The sequence below is a fragment of the Emydura macquarii genome, unplaced genomic scaffold (genome assembly GCF_026122565.2).
Source record: "Emydura macquarii macquarii isolate MOO-44397 ecotype Brisbane River unplaced genomic scaffold, CSIRO-AGI_Emac_v2 contig_3295, whole genome shotgun sequence".
In the NCBI taxonomy this organism is placed as follows: Eukaryota; Metazoa; Chordata; order Testudines; family Chelidae; genus Emydura; species Emydura macquarii.
The window spans coordinates 6,123,424-6,144,663 of NW_027133432.1; the positions used below are offsets into that span (position 1 = coordinate 6,123,424).

General features: G+C 39.8%; 1 protein-coding gene and 1 non-coding gene across 3 annotated transcripts in view; both read right to left on the bottom strand.

The window, feature by feature from the left end:
- Positions 1-21,240, bottom strand: part of ELOVL4 (ELOVL fatty acid elongase 4) — a 50,793-nt gene that overhangs the window by 10,526 nt on the left and 19,027 nt on the right. For both annotated transcript variants that reach the window (XM_067532651.1, XM_067532650.1), the window contains exons 2-3: positions 19,026-19,213; positions 14,529-14,609 (exon numbers count right to left, since the gene is read on the bottom strand). In XM_067532651.1, coding sequence (XP_067388752.1) covers positions 14,529-14,609; positions 19,026-19,187 — 243 coding nt within the window. In that variant the 5' untranslated portion in view covers positions 19,188-19,213. The remainder of the gene's footprint in view (positions 1-14,528; positions 14,610-19,025; positions 19,214-21,240) is intronic.
- Positions 4,303-4,410, bottom strand: LOC137143092 (U6 spliceosomal RNA). The gene has a single exon (XR_010917111.1). It is a non-coding gene; the product is annotated as a U6 spliceosomal RNA (small nuclear RNA).

The window sequence follows — 21,240 nt, forward strand, 5'->3', positions numbered from 1 at the left end:
ACCGTCTCCAATTGTTCCATTTATTTCTGAATATAAGTTGCATTTCAACCAGCATCAGGAAGGAGCCTGATTTGTATTTTTTGAAAGATCTTCCATGGCTTGTTGAATACTGTTATAGTTTTGACATAATTGCTTGGGAGAATCGGTACAATTACACCACTGAGTATTTGACAGACTTTTGAGAGTCAACAATATCTGGCTAGTGTCAGTATTTATATTGTGGAAATAGGATTTCCATCAATATGTTGATGCAGCGCAGAAAGAGAAGAGCGGCTGCATAAACCCCCCAGAATGACTGCATTTGAGCAACTGTTAATGCTGCTGACTCCAATTAAATGTAGCATTATCATATGGCTGTCCATGACAGCTAGACACATCCAAAACTTATTTATTTATCATAGCCAGCACAGCTTTGACCAGATTTGCACATGTGATTCTCAGGTGGCGGAAACCCAATGAATTACACAATTATATGCCCCTATGAATTGAGAAATCAGAAGGTGAATGTGAGCTGGTCTACATGCACTACAGGTGTTGAATCAACAATTACAGAGAAATACTTGGCTTGCTGTAATTCCCCTACTACAGTATTTTAAATTTTCATTCCCATGAATTCAATGAATGTCAGAGAGAGCTGAGGACAGATAGGAGGGGTTACTTTCCCTCTTCTGTCTAAATTTAGCCAGGTGGTCAGCCATAAATAGATCAAACTCTATTAGCTCCAAAACCTCAAAATAATTTCTAGTGCTTTTGAAAGCCAAACCCACGAGCATTTAAAACTTTATATCTGCCACTACATGCTGAAGAACATCTCTCCAGTACTGGTCTTCTGGATTAAAATGGTGTGCCAGATCAGAGCGAACTTTGTCCCTACCAGATGCTTTTGTATGTGTTACCCAAGGCAGCATGCAGAATCAGTGTTATGTGCCTCTCTAACGCTCAGAGTCACTTGGGATGTTTCCAATCACTAAAGCCTTCTATAAAAGCATGCAATCTACTGGAGAAAAGCTTATATGAAAAGCAGTAAGCGTTTCTTGTACATGGAGAGTAAATAAGCCAATCAATCTCACGCAACAACTTCACCCAGGGGTAGACAAAATGAATATAGTTCTTTAGAACACAAACATTCTTTTCTTTTCCCTGCAATTATCCGTACAGAACTCAGAAAATTTGCTACTTCTACATTTCTACACCAGCCAAACCTTTGGCAACCCAAAACTGCCTGTTGTTTTAATCAGATTTTCTCAACAATGCAGGATCTGTAGAAACCGACAGCGGTAGATACATTTACCTTTTTTTCTTGAACAGTCTTGAATGTAGTAACATGCTGCTCTATTTCTACAGCCTTTCCTTCTGCTTGCAAATTTTCAACATCACCAGCTCCATATGGGCTATGTTGCTCCCAGTCATTTATTTCAGCCACTTCACAACTCTCTTGTAGAGGCTGCTTTGAGTTTTTTAAAGAAACATCCTAAGCTTTGGAAATTTTTCTAATAAACTGCACCTTTTAAACATTTTTCTTTCTCTTTTTGTTTTGTTTTCGTTTACCGTGCCCACCTGAGTGGTGACGGTTGGTATACAAATGCGTGATTTATACATTAACTATATTCTAACCACTCCTGGAATGCTAATACCAGCATGCACAGTGTGAGCTAGCAACAGTGGTACAGACATTTATTTACATATTCACGTTGTAGTTCAAGCACCTTGGTGTTCATCTAAAACTGTCAGATCACATATCAAAAATACTCAAACCATTTTCAAGGGAGGGGATTGCAAGTGTTATTAAATAAAAATAACAAATTGTTTACAGTAATTCCTGCTCTTACAGTGATGTACACAGGATGCATATTTGTTTTATGCCCCCATATATTAAAAAATGGAGGATGAAATATAAAAGATCATAATTAAGGCCCCCCCCCAATATCTTCTGGGAGCCCTGTCCCTTTTATGACCCTGGCAGGGCTGGAACAGAACCAAAATGGCAGCTTGCCAGGAGAAAGCCAGAGCTCAAAATGGCTACTCCCTGAAGAAAAAAGCAAGCAGAAGCCACCCTCTCCTCCACCTCCATGGCAGCAGAGAGCCAGTTAGTGGCCCCTCGTGGCTTTGCTGTCCAGTGGCAGCAGGTGTACTGGGCTCCGTTATATGAAAGACATGTAAGATAGCCCCGTCAGGGGGGAGGAAGGAAAGAGAAAGGTGCTGCACCTGTCCCTGCAAATACATAAAGGCAGCAGGGAGGAGGAGGAGATGTAGCACGGCACCAGGGGCTCCTGCTTGGGAACGTCTCCCCTCCCCAACCAAAAGGAGAGCAAGGTGGCTATCTTCATTGCCACTAGATCCATCCAAGTCACATGCTGGATAGTGATGTGAGCATTTTAGGTTAGGTGAAGGTTGGAAGGAAAAAGCCTCACAGAAGCAGAAGCTGCAGTTCTGCATTGCAGAGTCAGTGAGTTCCCAAAAGGGTAAGAACACTGATTGTTGCCAGTCTGCATGCTTTGCATATCCACTGCCGAATGCCCACCTCACCTTCTCTGCATGTTTTGGAACCAATGCAGATGCTAGGGAGGTGAAGCAGTCTTATTAACTTATATAAATACAGATAAAACTCTAATTTCTGTTATAATAGAGAGAGGGAGAGTAGATGAAAGAAATAAACAAATAAGGAAGATGCCCAGAGCTAGGAGTTCCCAGACACAAAGGCAAGCCATAAGAACTTTTAAGATACATATTGCTCAATAAATAGCTCTTCTGCCACTGGGCCAGGCAGTCATATATTTAACTCCCACTGCAAGGCTTGGCGTCACACCCACTGATGACACTGCAGTACAGTAAGTACTCAACAATGCTGCACTATTAAAGACTGCATCTTCTTGAAGATATTTAAAAAGCATCTTTTCATCTCTTCTACATGTTCGATTAAAGGCAATCACTTAGACTTGCATAGCACCATTGCAAGTCGCAAATATCCTAACATCTATACTGAGCACTGCTTTAAAACTAATGTGCTCCTGTTACTGTTGTTAAAGAAACATTGGAACAAGAAGCAGTGTTTGAAGATTAATGTGCATGGCACTGTATGGAAGAAAAAGTGAGATCTCTGGTAGTTAAACAACCTGTTTTCTATGCCCAGCACACGGTAGGTTTGCTATCATGTGACCTTGGTAAGTCACTCAATATTTATAGTCCAGGGGCCTTAGAATTCCACCTATTCTGCAGATTATTAATGTCCTGTTAGGTGAATTCAATTGAACAACACTGAATCCATTTAAAAGACACTCCCTTCCTGTAAGGCATAAAGAATTTTAAGGGGGTGGGGGGTAGGTGCTTCGGTTTTCCCATCTCTCAGTGGGATAATGCCCACCCAGGTTTTTTTTTTTTTTTTTTTTTTAAACAGAATCAAGATCCTCACCTAAAAGGTACTACATAGGTAGAAAATATCAGTTATATGCTCCGTTCAAACAGCTATAAATAATTCAGTTTTGCTACTACTTATCACTTACAAAGAGGTTGACAGGTTTCAAGTGCTGTAAAATCTTTAATTATCGCAATACCTCAAAGGATAGAGGTATTATCACTATTTTTATAGATGGAAAAAATGAAACAAAAAAATACTAAGTTGTTTTTCCAAGGTCACGCAGCCACTCTGTGACAGAGATGGGAATAGGAAACCATGCACGGCCATGCTCTGTTCGATTACATAATATATCAAGGACAGGCACCATTAAACTTGCTTTGTAAATCACCAAAAATGTAGGACCTAATTTATAGTTGTACTTTTGATAAAGCTGCTGCTTAACATCAACTTCAACAGAAAGAGTAACAAATAATTCAATTAATTTAAAAAATCATTAATTTAAAAATATACATTATACTAAATATTCTTTAAACCAATAATGTAATTCTTATTATGGAATTTCTTTTCTGGGAGCTTTCATATGAGTCAAATCTAAGTCTGTGAGACACCAGATGGCCCAGAAAGATTACATTACTGCCTAAGATTAAGGGGTCAGTGACAGCTCCTACTCCATGACCTCTGCACACTGCAAGGTTTTTAAAAGAAGACTTCATACTCAAGTTAACAATTTTAAGCTAAGGCCTTTACAATGCCTAGTGTTTTCACCAGATCCAAACCTGGGTAAACTGCACTGGTACAAGCTCTGCTTTGCAATGTGTAGTACAGCTATACTGGGATTTGCACCAGTATAGCCATGCAAGTGAAAAGATGCCCCATATAGACAGGGCCTAACTATTTTCATAGAGTTTAAATGCCAGAAGAGACCATTAGATTATCTAGTCTAACCTGAAAGTATGTAATGCTTCATGAATTTGCATGTCATTCTTGCATAGGGGCCACGCTAATTTTTTCTTGTTTCATTCTAATTTTAGTATACATGCTGCCGAAGCAAGCACACACAGAAAAAATCTGTCATGCCTGAACAGTTTTGTATCAAATACTATGTTTATTATTCCATTTGAAAGGATATTAATTTTGTAAAATGGCAGGAATTAAAAACAAACAAAAAAACCCCCAATACACCACAGGATTCTAGAGTGGAATCCCTCTTTTCCCTGCTTTCCCTTCAGAAGAACTCTAATTAAAGGACTGGTTACAAAGGGCTTGCAGGAGTGTCCTTTATGAGACCATCTTTATACACTATGAAGGAGAGGTTTTGTTTTGTTTTTTTACTCACATCTCCTTATGGAGTTTTAGAAGAGTTTAGAAGCTTACAATCCAAAATGTAATTTTTAGTCTGCAGTTACTTACATGATTTTATATTAAAAATACCTATTTAAGCTCTAGGCACTTGTCCACTTAATAGGAATGTCAAAAAAAGATAAAAATATTTTATTCAAAAGACAACTGTCCTAGGCCACTTCACACCATAGTCCACGTAGAATCACAAATAGCCCATTTCAAAACTACAAACTATTTAATACCCCCACAACCAATGACTCCAAATTCCTCAACCCATAGCTCCCTGTAAATCCCAACGGAATAGAGGAGTTTGGCTATGTGCCCTGGGAAAGAACTTATCTTTTGATCTGTTTGATCAAGTGAGAATTGGAAGTTGGAAGGGATACCCCAATCCAGCAAAACATATGCTTAATTATAATTTATTTGAGGAATTCTTTCAGTTTGTAAGAATTAAAGAGGAAAGTCACAACTTATGAAAATACCATGCTGTAAATGATGTAAAAAGCCTAAGGGAGTTTGAACGTTAATGAGATTTCTGTGGCTATGGCTATCTCTTTGAAGCACCTTTGGAAAATCTCAGGTCTTTATCTTTAAATTTATTTGCAAAGTAGGACATACTGCTGAATGAGGAGAAAAGTTGATTATACTTTCATCTCTTTTTGCCTCTGTATGAAAGTTGTATAGTTCTGCAGTCTCCATTAAATTCACTTTATACTTAAAATACTTGGCAGTGCGGGCTATGAAGAAAACCCCATTGTGTTGGAGACAGGAGATGAACATAGGCGCTGGTTCTCAGATACTTGAATTTTCTAACAGTGCCAAACTTTCTCACAAACGGCATGAATAGGAAAATATTTTGGTTCTTTTGAAGTGCCAGCTTTCACCCAAAGCTGACTACATGCCATTTTGCTATAGTGAGTCAACAAAAGAGTAAGTACATCAGTGTCCCTGGCTGTAATAATCACTGCGGAAACAGTGTAAAAATCATTCTTTTGTTTGCTTCTTCCTCATGAGCATGGAGTTGATTGATGTCAACTGTTGTTGTCGAACCCTGTGCTTCAGCCTCATCCTGAAAGCCACCTGTCAGAATGATGATTTTATCATCTGATGCTTGTGTCATTAGTTGCTGAGATAAAAATATTTTCTGGAAGCGCAGTGAAATTCAGCCAGTTACTTGGAAGAGGCACATATATGCCTTCCACCACTCTTTGCACGGGTCTTGTACCTCTTGGGCATTTTTGTTTTATACCACCCATAACAGAATCCTGATAGTACCTGTCAAACACAACATCTATTCTGTGGATGTCTTCTCCACTCTTAAGTACTGCTTTTACAAATGAATCTGCAAAGTCTCCAAATGTTTTGGCTCCAGATGGCTTTCCTATGGCTTGTATCAAAGCTTGTGCATCTACCACAAGACAGCTTCTCTGTGAAGCTTCTTGGGACACCCAGGGCAGTGAGTCACCTTGTTACCACCTGCCTTGGGAGCTAGGGAGCTTTGCTATGCTAGCAGGGTGTTAGATCCCTAACGCAACCAGCTTGTGAGCCACTCAAGCACTTTCCTCTGGACTATACCAGCCCTGCTTTTTCCCTGCAGGTTGACAATGGATACACGCCAAACCTGAAGTCCTTCAAACCATCTCCCTGTGGCATCCAGACCCCCAATCACTGGATACCCACAGAAATCCTACATCCTCTGTTCCCAAAGAAACAGTCTATCCAAGTTTTCCAGTTTTACCTAAGAGGACCACTGTTCCTGTATCACACACAACACTTCAATTATAGTAAAACAAAAGGCAATTTATTTAAGAAAGAACAGAGATTCAAATAAAAACAAGTGAGAGTGATGGAAACAAATGGTTGCGTACAAGGCAATATCATAAAATGCAAATTCTGGCCTACACTTATTAACAGTTGCCTTTCCTATCTAATACAGTAAACTCTCACCCCACAGTTGAGTCTTTTGCAGTGTTCACTATGCCCAAGGAATTAGGACCCAGTCTCTCATGAATCACCTCTATTCATCCAAGTACCTCCTTAGTGAATGGATCCAAAGTGTCTTTATCCTGTGAACTGAATCAGTCTTTTACTTTTATTCACAGACAGGGTGATCATATTGTTCCTTGCAAGTGGTTTTGATGTTTATAGTCTGCCTTTGACAGTTTTCCATCGACTTTTCTGGGTTGGGGCAAAGGTGGACAATTGAGCCATATATTGCATAATCAGCTAGCCAGGGAGGGGTGATGACTTCCTCACACTTGAATGGGCTGGCACTGAGGCATATTATTCCCTGGTGACTCAATTTCACTCCAAGACCATAAGACCTAATTTTCAATATAGTTACATTATTCCTTAGAGATGACCCGTACACACATCTCGTAATGATTATGGGTATTAATAAATTACAAGCTTTCATTAGATACATGATAATCTTTATGGATAACTATCATGAAAGCAGTGTATTAGGTGTACTCAGTTTGTCAGATATGAGACCGGAGTTGCTTGTGCAGAACCGTGAACTCTTTGCTAGATGGCATCAATGGGCCTCTGTGCCACATTCTCCTAACAAGGGTAACTGTTGGTGGGCAGTGGACATTAAGCGGTCAATATTTTGTGCCTGTTCTTAGACTGCCATTTTTCTGTGCCAATACCAAAGGGACAGGCATTAACTCCTGTTTCAAATTTTATTGCAAATTCACAGTTCTGCTGGCTTCATAGGCTGTGATTAGTTGCTGAAGAATACTTCTGTCCGCTTTCATCATTGAAACCTTTCCTTTGACTCCTTTTCCACACCCTATAGCATAGAAAAAGTTGGAACATTACTTTTGTCAGTGCATCATGAATGTGTAATTTCCAAGCTCTGCCTCTTGTATCATAAACTTTCTCCACAAAGCTGTCCACCTGCACTTGTCTTAGGATCTTTGCATGCAACAGTGTGTCTTGCATGGCTTCAGTAGCCAGATCTTTTGCTGAAATATTTTGCAATGAAGTGGATAGTTCCTCCCCAGAGAAAACTCTGAACCTTTGAAGTATTAGTCAGTCACCTTCATCTTCATTGTCATGTTGCTTCCTTGTCTTCCTGGACTCATTGCAAATAAGCTAGTCATCCAAGCCAATGTGGAACATGGCTCTGGTGTCTTGTTGCAAAATGGTCTCTCAGCTTGTAAAAACAAAGCCCATCAGTTGAGGGCTAAACAATTACAGGTGATGCCTGTAATTCCACCCCCTTTCTTTGTTATGCCATTAAGCCACTTATGGGTCTGATCCAGGTCCACTCGGTTGAACTTCTGACATGATTTCTTGATAACAAAGTTTCCTTTCTCCTTGAGCACTTCAGGTGGTAGTGGATGCATTTCTACAGTGCAGATGGCGCCCCATGTTGCATAGTTTGTGTCATCATATCTCATGAAGAATGTCATCACACATTTGAAGGTGAAGAGATGCAGCTCCCAATTTCCTTTTCTCTGGGCAGGGTTGAGAATGAGCAGTAGGGCCACTATTTCCATGTACTGCCACCAAAAACCTGAAGTTCACACTACCTTCACCTCTGCTGGTCACTAATGTGGAGGTGAGATTTCAAGTTCATTGAGATATGGAGGCCTCTTAATCATGGAATAAGCCATTCTCTGTACCATTTTAGTTCCATCAGTTTATAGTACACAGCTTCATCCACATTTAGCACTATATACTGCTGCCCAAGCACTAATGACACATATTTGCATCTCTGTACAATAGCAATGAGGATAGGGTGACCAGATGTCCAGATTTATAGGAGCAGTCCCAATATTCACAATTTGCTTATATAGGTGCCTATTATCCCCCACCCCGTCCTGATTTTTCACACTTGCTATCTGGTCACCCTAACAGAGGATATCTAGCTAATGGGCAGGTGCATGAATGATTGACAAGTATCCAGTGCTAGTTATTTCTGGTTCTGTTGTCATGGACAACTGGCTGAAACCCACATCTTGGGTTCTCATTTTGAGGTGTCATGATAAAGGCCAAATCAGAAGCTCTTGCCTGCACTGCAGCTTTGCCATTTTCTTCAGATTCAGAATATCACTCTTTGCAAACATGGCCCATGATTACTGGTTTATTTTGCCATTTCTTACATTGGCTGATAGGATTGTATCAATTGCATCAGGAACATTAAGTGTGCTGTTGCTTGATGGCTTTAGATGGTTCAACATCTGATCGGGGCAGGTCCTTTTGGCCAAGCAGAACATGGGTTGCATGGAATTTGTTTTTGCCATTCCGATAAGCATCATTTATGTCAATATTGGCAGGTGCATACAGAAAAAAACATCCTAAGAACCAGCTGGGAGTAGTAATAGCATCATTCTCAGCATCCATACTTTTTACAATTTTCTCTGCTAGGGTGTGCCCACCTTTAGGATTCCTTCATAACTAATGCAGTAGCCAGCCTCACTGAAAAGCTGAACCAGTTGTTTTGACCTTGTTGCTTGATGGAGGGTTTACCCAAGACCAATTTGCTTTAGTGTCTATTTCTTTCCGAAACTCACACCATATACAAAGTCTTGAGCTACAATAGGCACTTTGAATTTTACTGGTTCTTGTTTCTCAGAGTTCTCATTAATACCATCATCTTCATACAGCAGTGGAGGAACATGTGCAGGCTATCTGGAATGCAAGCAGACATCATTCTCACTGACATTGAAACCTTCGTGGCCAGGGTATGACAAAGTATCTCCTGGAATTTCCAATGCAACATGCACCAGTGTCAGAAATATATCTTCTTAGGGATGGTAAATGGGGACAGCCATCTCATCATCTTGGCAAGAATCATTTGTGAGATGAACATGTATTTATACTTGGCTGGAATTATGAGAGTTTGTCTCTCAGCAGGAAACAAACCAGACAAGGAAATGAACGGAAATAAGTCTCCAATATGGGCTCGGAGTTTGTCCTTAAATGAGGATCTATGACTGATGTAAGAGTGTGAAATTTCAATGCCAGTTTCCTTTACAAGATTGAAGTAATGATGCTATACCTCAGATGGCTGTATGCTGAAGCCACTTTAAAGCCGATGTGTTGCTGTGTCAGTAATTTTGATGTCTTTACTCTTCTTCATCACAGACCTCATTAACAGGATGTAACAAGTCAGATGGTACTTGCCTTCAGCAGCTATACGGTCATTTACTCCAGCTTAATGAATGCTCACTTTGTGGTCATATACACCTGCCCTTATTATCTGTTCACTCATCTTAAATGTAGTTACAGAGATGAGTCTCCGTTTATGGTGCACTTCTTGTCAAAACATGCAAGATCTCCAAATCATGGGTTTCACAAAACTGGACTGTCTTGTATTACTGGTGTTTTTATTGGGGAAACTACAGCTTGCCACACGTGATGCTTCAGTTGAAGATGGTCTCTCACCTCTGGATTTTACCTATGTCTGTGTATTGGGCATAGCAATTTCTATGCCACACAATTGATACTGCCTGTTCTGAATGAAAAGTGGACTCAGTTCTGTCAATGGCCTCACTGTATATGACATCCTGCAGTTTCTTTCTAATGGCTGTTGCCTCCCTTATTCTATCAAATCCTTGTTCACTGAATTCATGCCCATCTTCTCTGCGTTATTTGCCAGGAAGCAAGTAGAGACTGTAGGAAACTGGGATTGATCTGTTGAGACTTACTACCAGTTTCATGGTTCATCTTCAGCTATAATCAATATGTGTCATAAACCACCACCTCAGCTAACTACTGTTGTTCTGTTTGTTTTAAAAAAAAAAAAAGTACCATTACCAGATCTTCTATGTTAATTCTGCTCAAACTACAAAAGCATTATATATTATGAAACAAATACAGTAAACCCTCGCTATAATGAACCCCAGGGAATCCAAATCCATTTGTTCGGTATAGTCAGGGGTAAGCAAGGGGGAGACAACTCCTCTGGTCCCGGGCTATGGTGGGAAGAGAGCACTCTGCTGTGGCCCTGAGGCCAGAGGAGCATTCTGTCCCAGCTGCAGGGCCAGAGAGGCACTCTATGCTGACTGTGGCCCCAGGGCCAGAAGAGATCTCTGTCCCAGCTCCAGGGCCGGAGGAACACTTTGTCTCTGCCATGGCCTCAGTGCTGGAGGTGCATTTTGTCCCCGCCTCAGATCTGGGCTGGAGGAGCTGTCAGCCCCCACCTCTTTGCAGCCCCACGGCTGAACGACTCTAAGCCCCCCACCACAGTGGGTGGGGCTGGAGGTGGGATCCAGAAACCAGGTCTGCTATAGCCCAAGGTTTGCTATTGCAAAGGGTGTTATAGCGAGGATCTATTGTACTAAGCATGTAAGAAATTGAGAAAATTATTTAACTTTTTATGGGAAAATAACTTCTGTATTATGATTAACTTATTTCTAATATTAGGATATATAGATGACAAAATGCTATAAAAAGTTGAATATTAGGGCAATATTAGGGCAAAAGTTGAATATTACCCAAGTTCAAACCTCTGTTCTGATGCCTGGATCCAAAAGCAGCATCAGTTCCACTGGGACTTCACCTTTTCCTGACTGATCGTGTTGGGGGCTCTGCCTGTCTCAAGCACTCCGGATCCTAAGCTGAACAGCCTGGCACCTGGAAACCTTCGACCGATTCAAGCTGCGCTGGGTGGTGAGACCCCAACTCTCACACACTCTCTCTCTCTTTTCTCTGGTTAAGCCCACTTTTTCCCTCAGAGCTAATTTGCTTGCTCTCTCTCTCTCTCTCGCTCTCAGTCCATGTATAATTTTCTAAACCTGACTTTTGTAATCAAACTTGGGCTAGATTTCCCCAATACCCCAATTGAAATCTCTCCTTGTACTATTAGTATCGTATGTTTTATATACCTGGCAATAAAATAACTGTTATAATCAAGCTGGTTGCCAAACCCTCTCCAAACTTCATTTACTCCTTCGTGTTCTTGACTTCCCTATCTCGCTCTGCAGCAACGCTTCTCTTACCTAAGCCAAAGATCTCTGTAACGCTCAAAAATCCTGTGGGGTTTGCTCATTAAGGGGGTTACTACCAGAATAACTGTAGAGTGAAAGTGGGGATAGCGATGCGCTGAACCTGTGGCATATAAGGGTGGCAGCTTGAAAGTGCTGCTCTGTCCAGCCTGTGGAGTCAAGGAGCATATAAGGGTGGCAGCTGGAAAGTGCTGTTTGACCCAGCCTGTTGAATCCAGGGGCATATAAGAGTATCAGCTTAAAAGTGCTGCTTTTACCCAGTCCGCTCAGATGCGCTTTGTTAATCTGTGAAGATGTGTGTGAATGTGGGTGTTTGAGTCTGGCTGGAGGAGCCCAGCCCTGGGAAACTTAGGTCCTGCAAGGTAGCTCCATTGGGAGGGGACTTGCAGAAGGGAGAAGTAAAGCTCCATTTAAAAACACAAGTGACATAAACCGTACATTAATAGAATTACAACCCCTCCTCTCCCCCCCCGGCCAGGAAAGTAATCCTAATAAATGAGCATACCCCAAGGTGATGGTCAAATTTGGTAACAGTGCTGCATTCTTTTATGCATTCTGACAGGTGATATGCATTCCTCAGGGGGCTACAGAACGCTCAAAATGCAAGAGAACTATTTTGATTCCATTGTGCAAGGGGTGAGCCACTGAGAGGTCATGCAAAAGTACTAGGACATCCAATGCTTCGCAGAACTGAGCTCTGAAGCAGTGCTCTCTGCATGAGTGAAGCTGAAGGATTTCTGACTATATGGCCCATAAATCATGCCCATAGAGAACTCCTGTTCATGCTTTGTAATATTGGCCATGCAACTGATATAAGCTGGTGGTGGTGATGACAAATGCAATTCTTTTCTTCATTTCCAAGTTGTTATGGATGATTAAGCAGCTTGTGGACTTTTTGAGAGTTTCACCCATAACTGAACAACTGTTCAGGGCAGGGATTTTGTTCTTATTTATTATATTCTCTAGTTAAACATTATGTACATTTTCAGCACTATATAAATAATATTTTGGATTGGATTCTTAAAAGTAAGTTTTCTTTGGCCATTGTACATGCTTTCAGACGCACTTCAGGCCCACTGAAAGCCAAGTCATTTAAGTGCTTTTGAAAATGTTACCTAGGAATTTCAGTGTGTCACCTTAAAATCATGGAAGAATATTTTTTATACGGGATGCTAAAACCAAACCCCTCTAAGACTATTGTGTTAGCCTTTTCATTATTTAGATAAAATGCTAAGGTGGAACTGTATATAGATTTCTGTGGCCAGCAGATAAAACACATTCCCACCATAGGCAGCGCGTGCCTCTTGCATTTGGGCAGGCTGGCTCCACCGCAAGGCTCTGCCTTCACTCAGCCTCCTCCCCCCCAAGGAGGCACCCATGCTCCACCCCAGGCCCTGCTCCACCCCCTCCTCTGAGGCCCCGCCCATTGCTCGTGCCGGTCTGCCCCCGCCGTCACTAGCCCTAGCTTAGTTGCTCCAGCTTCAGCAGCACACACAGCAGCATTGGGGGTGGGGACCTCGAGGGGCAAGTGGCATGGGTGGGGAGGCCAAGAGGAATGAGCAGCAGGCCGGGGGGCCTCAGGAGAAGATGCAGAGCAGGGGCAGGTAGAGGAGCAATGCAGGTGGAGTCACTGGTGCAGAGACCAAGCGGGAGCTTCCAGTGGCGGTTGTTTGGGAGGCTTAGCATCTCCAAGCCTCTTATACCTGCCGCCCATTGTTCCCACCCCAAAATATCTTGGTGTGACATTAGATTGAAGCCTCACAAGCCACCAGTACCTGAAAAATATTAATGACAAAATAAAGGTGTGTGTAAATCTCATCCAGAAACTATCAGGAATGACCTGGGGAGCTGATGCAAAATCTCTACAGAGCTCTTCACGGCCCTTGTCTACCCTATGCAGAATACTGCTCACCAGTCTGGATATATGGCTCCCACACATCACTTGTCCATTCTCAATTTAACATCATCATGTAGATTATTACAAGCACAGTGAAGTCAATGATGCAACCATGGCTTCCCATACTAGTGCATATCCACCCACCTCAAAATCATTGCAATATGAGACTTCTTTGGAAGTACCATCATATTTAAGGGAAAAAGGATATTCCAATAAAATGAAGACCTCAATAATATACCAATATTCAAACTCAAATCCAGAAAACCTTTTTATGGCTTACAGCTCAAGAACTCAAAGACTTGGGTTTTCCTCCAAAGACTAATGGTGAGTAAGGTGAAATGTCAACATCCCAAATAAACACCTCAGCAAGGACCAGACCAAAGAACCTGTGGCTTTTCACTCCTACAGAAAATATGGTTGACTTTAAAACACATCCACACATCAGATGACAGATGCACCTACTTTTTTCATAAATGGGGACTGACTGTGAAAATAGACTTAACTATGGAACACCTTGTCAATCAATGTCCCAAACAATCACATTCCAGTGGTATCTCTGCTATCCACTCTGTCACCTGAAACAATCAACTGGATTGCCAGCCTAGACTTGCACATCTAACACTGCTGGTTTTAAGTCATACAAAAGAAGTAGTATGTGAACAAATTCACAGTGGTATGAGAATTTTGCTATTTGCATTTTTTTACTTTATTTTGAATGTGTATCTTGAAAACTGCATATTAATATGTTTATGTAATATACAGTATATGATATTAGTCCGTCTTGCAGAAGTAAGAGAAAGATGACATGAAGCTAACCAGGGGAAGAGACAGAAGAGAATGGGGTGGGGGGAGAGGGGGAAGGAAGATGTATCAATATCTTTTTCTTCCAAACATGTTGTTTTCACACTTGCTAAGTTAAAGCTTAAAACAACACATGTCTGTGCAGAAAAAAAAAGTACATAAAAGGGGTACTCACCCTGACTTCATAAATATTATCTGAATAATCCACAGTCTGGCAAATATAGCTGTATCCTCGAGCACTGGATGCCAAAAATAGCTGAAAATATTAAAATTATGTATGAGGGGAAAGATTCCATAAAAAGATAATTGTATTATTTATTAGTGGTTTTACTATTATTATAAGTTTACTCCAAAATCGATATTTTAAATCATTTTTATTTACAATACAAAGATGCTATTTAGCAAAGAGGTCAATATTTAGTTTCAACAATGTACTTTTTCATATCAGCTGATATCATGACAAGTGGGCTCATAAACTGAACAGAAAATACTCAGAAAAAAAATGAATAAACTGAACAGTCTGCAAGATATTTAGAGAACAGAATAAATTATGACGACTTCCACTGTGACCTAAAGCCATTCAAACATGGACCCTGCCACCAGAGGAGGCAAGTTTCTGAGACACAGAACAGCTTAATGAAACCAACAAGAAGAGTGACCTTCATGATGGAATATAGGAGAGAAAATGAACTCTCAGATAGCTGGGACCTAGATCATTCAGAGCTACAATATTTTAATCAACACTTGGAACTGTACCCAGAAGCAAATACAAAACCAATACAAAGCACCGGTATAACGTGTTCATAGAGATACATCCCACTTAGAGGCTCACTGCTGCATTCTGTACCAGCAGAAGCTTTCAAGTGCTCTGGAAGGGTAATCCCAAATAAAGCACTTTGCAGTAATTTAGCCTGAAAAAGATAAAGGTTTCATCACTGCAATGAATTCTCATTAGAAAGGAGAGGCCACAGCTTCCTGATTAACTTTAAAAGGTGTGCCATGACTCCCCACCCCATATCTCCAAATCCAAAGACAGCAATGAATCAGGTCCGACTTCTAGGCTGTCAGCCATAACGGCAGAGTGGGTATACAGATGACCTCCAGAAGAGAATGCAGCCCCTATTCCAGCCTCTACTGCGCAGTCACTTCTGTCTTATACAGATCAATCTTCAATGAGTTTACTGCTTTGCATCCCCATCTCTGACAGACACTGGGAGAGCAAAAAGAGAACATAATTTCTAACAAAGAGATGATGTACAGTTGCATGTCATTCAAATACTGACAAATCTGCAGCTCACGGCATCAAGCTAGACTAGCTGCTGCATATACACGCTGAAAGGGAGAGATGACAAAAACAACCCTTCACAAAAGAGCTCATAGGGAGAAAGTGCAATTAATTCCACATACTCCACTGGTCCTCTGACAACGCATTTGAAAGCCAGCCCACTTACCTGCCTGATCCCATCTATGAGTTCACCTACTATCGAAACAGAGGTAAATTCTATGGGTGAAATTCTATTGCTTGTGTTATACAGGACAGGTGAGATGATCTAATTGTCCTTTCTTGCCTTAAAAATGTATGAGTGTCACAGTCAAAAGGTATATAAGGCTGTTGATGGATTTAGCCCTCAGGAAGGACACTGGACAATGTTTTGAAGTTTAAATGGTACCTAATGTCTATTGAGTTTATTGGTTAATTTGATTTGTGTCAACTCTATAGAGCATTTCGGGCCAAATTCTGTCATCTACTATGAAATTTTGTGAACTCTAATAATTCATAAGAGTGGGTGGGAATCTTGCATCGTGTTACTCATGTAAGTTAAAATGTCCTTGAATCAGTAAATCACTAAAACATCATGCTGTCTGAAATCAAAGCTGCACGGTTATAAACCATGCATCTCTGAAAACTCAAGGAGCAAATGTTTACTTCAAATACTCTTCTCCAGTCAGTCTCTAAGATCAAGAAAATATGCCTCGTGATACTGCAAGCCTTTCATTTAGTCCTGCTTAATATATACTGAATATTCAGGATAATGATTTTAAACTAGAGTAACAAAATTAAAAGCTTACTATACACAATATTCTAATTTATTTCTTGCAAAACAGAAGGACTCAGACTACCAATATGTATTAGAATTTGATATGTTAGGAATACCAAAATCTGATTATTTTCTATGTGAATCCAGTCTTTCTGGGCTTAATTGAAATTCCAAAAAGTATACAAATCTTGAGTAGTCACCTGAGTATAACCTATGCTGTACAACTACATCTGCCTTGCTAGGAGTCATCTGTTTTTAAAACTAATGGACCAATATGAAGTAGTATGAGACCTCCAGAAACATAAATGAGTAGAATGTTACTCTGCTTACATATGTTAGGCAAAAAGAAAACAAAAACTTAAAAAAAATAGTTGCAAACACAGAGAAATCAAGTTCATTTTTAGAGACTGAAGTTTTAATCTTCCAAGGTTATCAGACTCCTCATTATATCCACAATTAATCTGATTTAAAGTGTTAAGTTCTACTTCATTCTCCAGTTTTTCTTTATTGCTCTCTGAGCTCGTACTAGTTACACTGATAGTTTTAACATTAGATAAACACACCAGAGAAATTTCAGTGATAGCAGTAGGGAGTAGAACAGGTTTTTGAAGCCGGACTTGGTGCAGTGAAGGCGTTTCCAACAGCACCCTGGTAACTTCAAACATTCTATCATGGGAGGAGAGTAACACATTAAGAGTATCCTGAAATTGGTCTTGCTGTTCTTTAAAAGAATGGAGAAGAGTCTTGAGCTCTGCCGCTTCTATATCAGTGTTCTTCAATGCAAAGTTCACAAGATAAGCAGCACTTGTGACCATGAATAAACTGACATTAAGTTTTTAATTACTACTAGCATTTCTAAATTTAGTGCTGAAAAGTACCTGAAAAGTGATGTAATGTGATGTCAAGTGCAGAATAAATTATTTTTAGATCAACTATCTCCCCTTCCCCAGCATACACTACCTGAATTACAAGTCTTCAGGGAGGACCTTGGAGTTGCCTTCACCCTTCCCATCTTTAGCCAAAGAAATCAAATGTAGTGCTGACACTGCACTATTTATTCTTTGCAATTAGATGAGACACACTGAGTCACATCTTGCAATACCACATACTCTTTGTAATCCTACTGTCTTCAGTGGGATTGTCTGAGGTGTAAATCAGAAAGGATTGTGGTCAAGTATGTTCTGAATAATCTAATAGGGGGAGGATTATCACTGAGGAGACATGGCTAAAATTCATTCTATTGAAGTATGTCTTGACACAAGTAGGTTCAGCACAGCCCAACAATGCTGTAAAAACAGCCCTGGTCAATATACAGAAATAATTGGGAACAATACCACATCAGTGATGAAAACAAAAAAATAGATTTTTAAGAGTCCGGTTCTTAAAAGCTGTTAGTTTCAACTGCACAGTTCACTTGCTTAATTCCAGGCTCCTAGCAACAGATCTCATGCTAGCAAAATCTAAATTCTTCCAGCAAGTGAATGAAGACAGTCACAAATTTCAAGTGGGCAAAGGGTTTGCTGAATTTAGATGAATTGCCCTAAAAAATAGTAAAGGATGTTCTACTAATCAGAGCATTCAGGTAAATATTTCTCACTTTATAAAGTTATATGCAAGATAATTCAAGCTTAGGTCACTGAACTTGATCCCACTAAAGCCTTTCCCACAGAAGGAAATTCACTGTCATAGCTATAGCAGAATAAACTATTCTGTGATAGCTATTCCTTAACAACTCCCCTAAGAGATGCTCTATTCTAGAATAAAATGACTTTTTATTGAATGAAGTGTCCACATGGGGAGCTATTCCAGAATAGCTACTGAGTAGTAACTTATTCTGCTTTAGCCATGCTGGTCAATTTATCTGTGTAGATAAGGCCTAAGTGTAGAAGGCAGCAAAACCAAGGAACTTGGCTATCATAAATCCATGTTTGTGAAATCTCATGTTTTTCAATAGACAACTCTATGAACTGAGTTGGAATACTATTTTAAGATTTTGCCTTGCTGCCCTTAAATAAATGAAAATGATTTACCTCTTTTGTTCTCATTCTAAAGATCAACATGTACAAACCAAAAATCTTGACTGTTTTTTGCAAATTTAAATTTCCATTTTCTCATTAGTATTTTGCAGACATACACTGAAAATAAAAGCTAATATAATGTAGCTATTCTTCTGTTTCTAACACAATAGCTTGTCTGAGAAACCTAAAGATAGGGTGCCAAAATCTGATCTCATTTACACAGGTATAAATTTAGAATAACTCCACTGACTTCAGTTGAGCTGTTCCAGATTTACACCAGGGTAATTGTTAAGAAGAATCTGGTGCAGGGACAGACATGCCCTGTCCTCAAACAAGGATTTTTAACATCAGTGTTAAAACAAAGAACTAAAAAGTCAAGCTATTATACGTGATTCCTGCATATATGCTCTTACAGGATGCTGATTCAAAAACTCATGATATATACCAATTCCACTGACACCATTACCAACAAAGCTCTAAAAAAACCAAACATGAATGTATACAGCTTCAAGAACATCTAACAAAATTATCTAGAGAATATAAAAATTATACAATCTGACAATCTCAAAGTCGTGAATTCTTCCACAATTCAAAGTATAAAAATACAAGACCAACCTCTTTGAAAATATAGAAGTTAAGTAGAACCATTCCAAAGTTGTAGCTAACTAGCAAGGAGCGCAATTGGAAGGGTTCTCTTGTCCTCATCCATTTGGGGCCCAGCCAGACAGTGATGAGGTAAAGAGTGCTTATAATCAGGGTCGGAAATGGAGATTGCATCAAGAACCAGTCATCAACACGTTTGTCTGAGGGAAATAAAACATAAATTAACTGAAATAAAAATTACAGGGTTTTTCATGAAGTTTGAATAAAACATAGGTATCACATTTCTTAAAATTAGTTTCCTATAACATCTTTCTTACCTGGCATAGATGAGCTAGCTAGTTAAAAGATAAAGCACTTGTCCTTTCACTGATCATTCATTATTTTTAAACACAAAGAAAATATTTTAGTAACATTACATATTTAGAAGGTTGGAAAAATGCAAATTAATCTACACAATTCAAAAGCCAGGGAACTACTATGTTAGGCAAACTATATTGGTCAGATCCACAAAAAAGCAGTTGCATCACTGTACATCACAAATTGCAGTCACATTATTACAACAAAATTCAGACACCAATATCATTCAGATTCAAGTATAGATACACACAAATGTGGTAACATTAATTGCTTTTACTAGTTTAAAGTAGGCATTAATTTACTTAATTACACTAAGTTTAATTTTATGCAGGACCACTACTTGATATATAGGTCAGCCGCCTATATCCCAGAACTGAGTATTGGAAAACTACTAAATAAAACAGTTTAAAGGGCTGCCTTAGTGACGGTAACAGTGCTGCCATGTGCGAGACCAAGGTTTCATTTACAAACTTGGAGAGTCACTGAAGTTATACTTACAGACCCAGAATTTACTATACTAAGTCCTGGATCAATGTCAAAAAAGCATTGCTAGTCTGAGAATCTAGTGACAGCTTTAAGATACAGTAATTAAAACATGGCTCCACTCTGAAAAAGAACTCTTTAAAAAAAATGGCACCAGTTTAATCAGCAGATCTGCTTTTTATCTGTACTCAGAGTTGTATCTAGTTACTTTACATACAAAGAGTAACTTTTCTACTAACATCAGCATAGCTGTAGGACAGAAAACTGAATTATTTTCTGGCTCATGCACTATCAGTGGTATTGTTAATTAAATTCCGATTATAGGGCTGCTTGTGCAATATCACCGTCTTAAAATTTTGCCCTGGGTTTCACTTGTGCAATCTCACTGAAAGGAATACAGTTGCACAGATGTAACTAAGGGTAAAATTTGGCCTGAAGAATCATTATTTCTGGTCATGTTGCATAACCTTGAACTAATCCATGACCTCCTGATCCCAGGTTAAATGTAAATTATGCAACACTGATACATTAATGAGAATGGAAATATAATGAGAGGAATTATAATGAATTAATGAGAGGAAATATAAAACATGTTTCCATTTGTACAAATTAGAACCACATTTTAGGGTCACATATCTTGAAACCATCTGGACTTTTAACAAGTTACATATAGCAGAATTTCCTGGACTGTGCCCTGCAGAAAGGACAAATCACATGGTACAGGCACTTTCTCCCCGTTTCCAGCTGCTTTTACAAATGTCTAAGCTCTTTTTTGCAATGAAGAGCTGGAGGCCTGTAAAAGCAGCTAGCCCAAGGAAGAGAAACCAGGTTGATGCTCTCCTTCTCCCTAACAGTACAATGGCTGCAGGACAGGAGGTGGGATTATTCTACTATGTCCCCAGAAGTCTCCTCTGTCTCCCTATGCTCCTCCAGTTCACTCTCTCTGACCTTAAGAGCCTGTATGTACTCTGACTCTGAGTCCTGTAAGTTGCTAGCACCATATGCACACGTTACATGCCCATGAGGCAGGTATCATACATGTTGTACTCAGTGCAATCAACTGGGTAGCCCTGAACCCTGATGGTCTTCTACCTGCATTTTTCTTTTACTCTTGTGGCTTTTTATATAGCTTATGTTTAAGGTATGTCTGGAGGTGGATTGGGGTATTGGGTTTTTTTTCCCCGTCAGTTCCTGTCAATAGAAAATATTAAATGATTCAAGGTCTTCTACAAGCAGAGTTCCATAGTTTGCTTCTGAGTAGCAAAAGAAATTATGCTCTCATGGTAATCCAAAAGTGCTTTTTTATGCATGAGCAGAATGGAATAAAAAAGGGGATCCTATTAGATTGTGAACTCCTTGGAGCGGAGAATATGACCCTTTCTGTTAG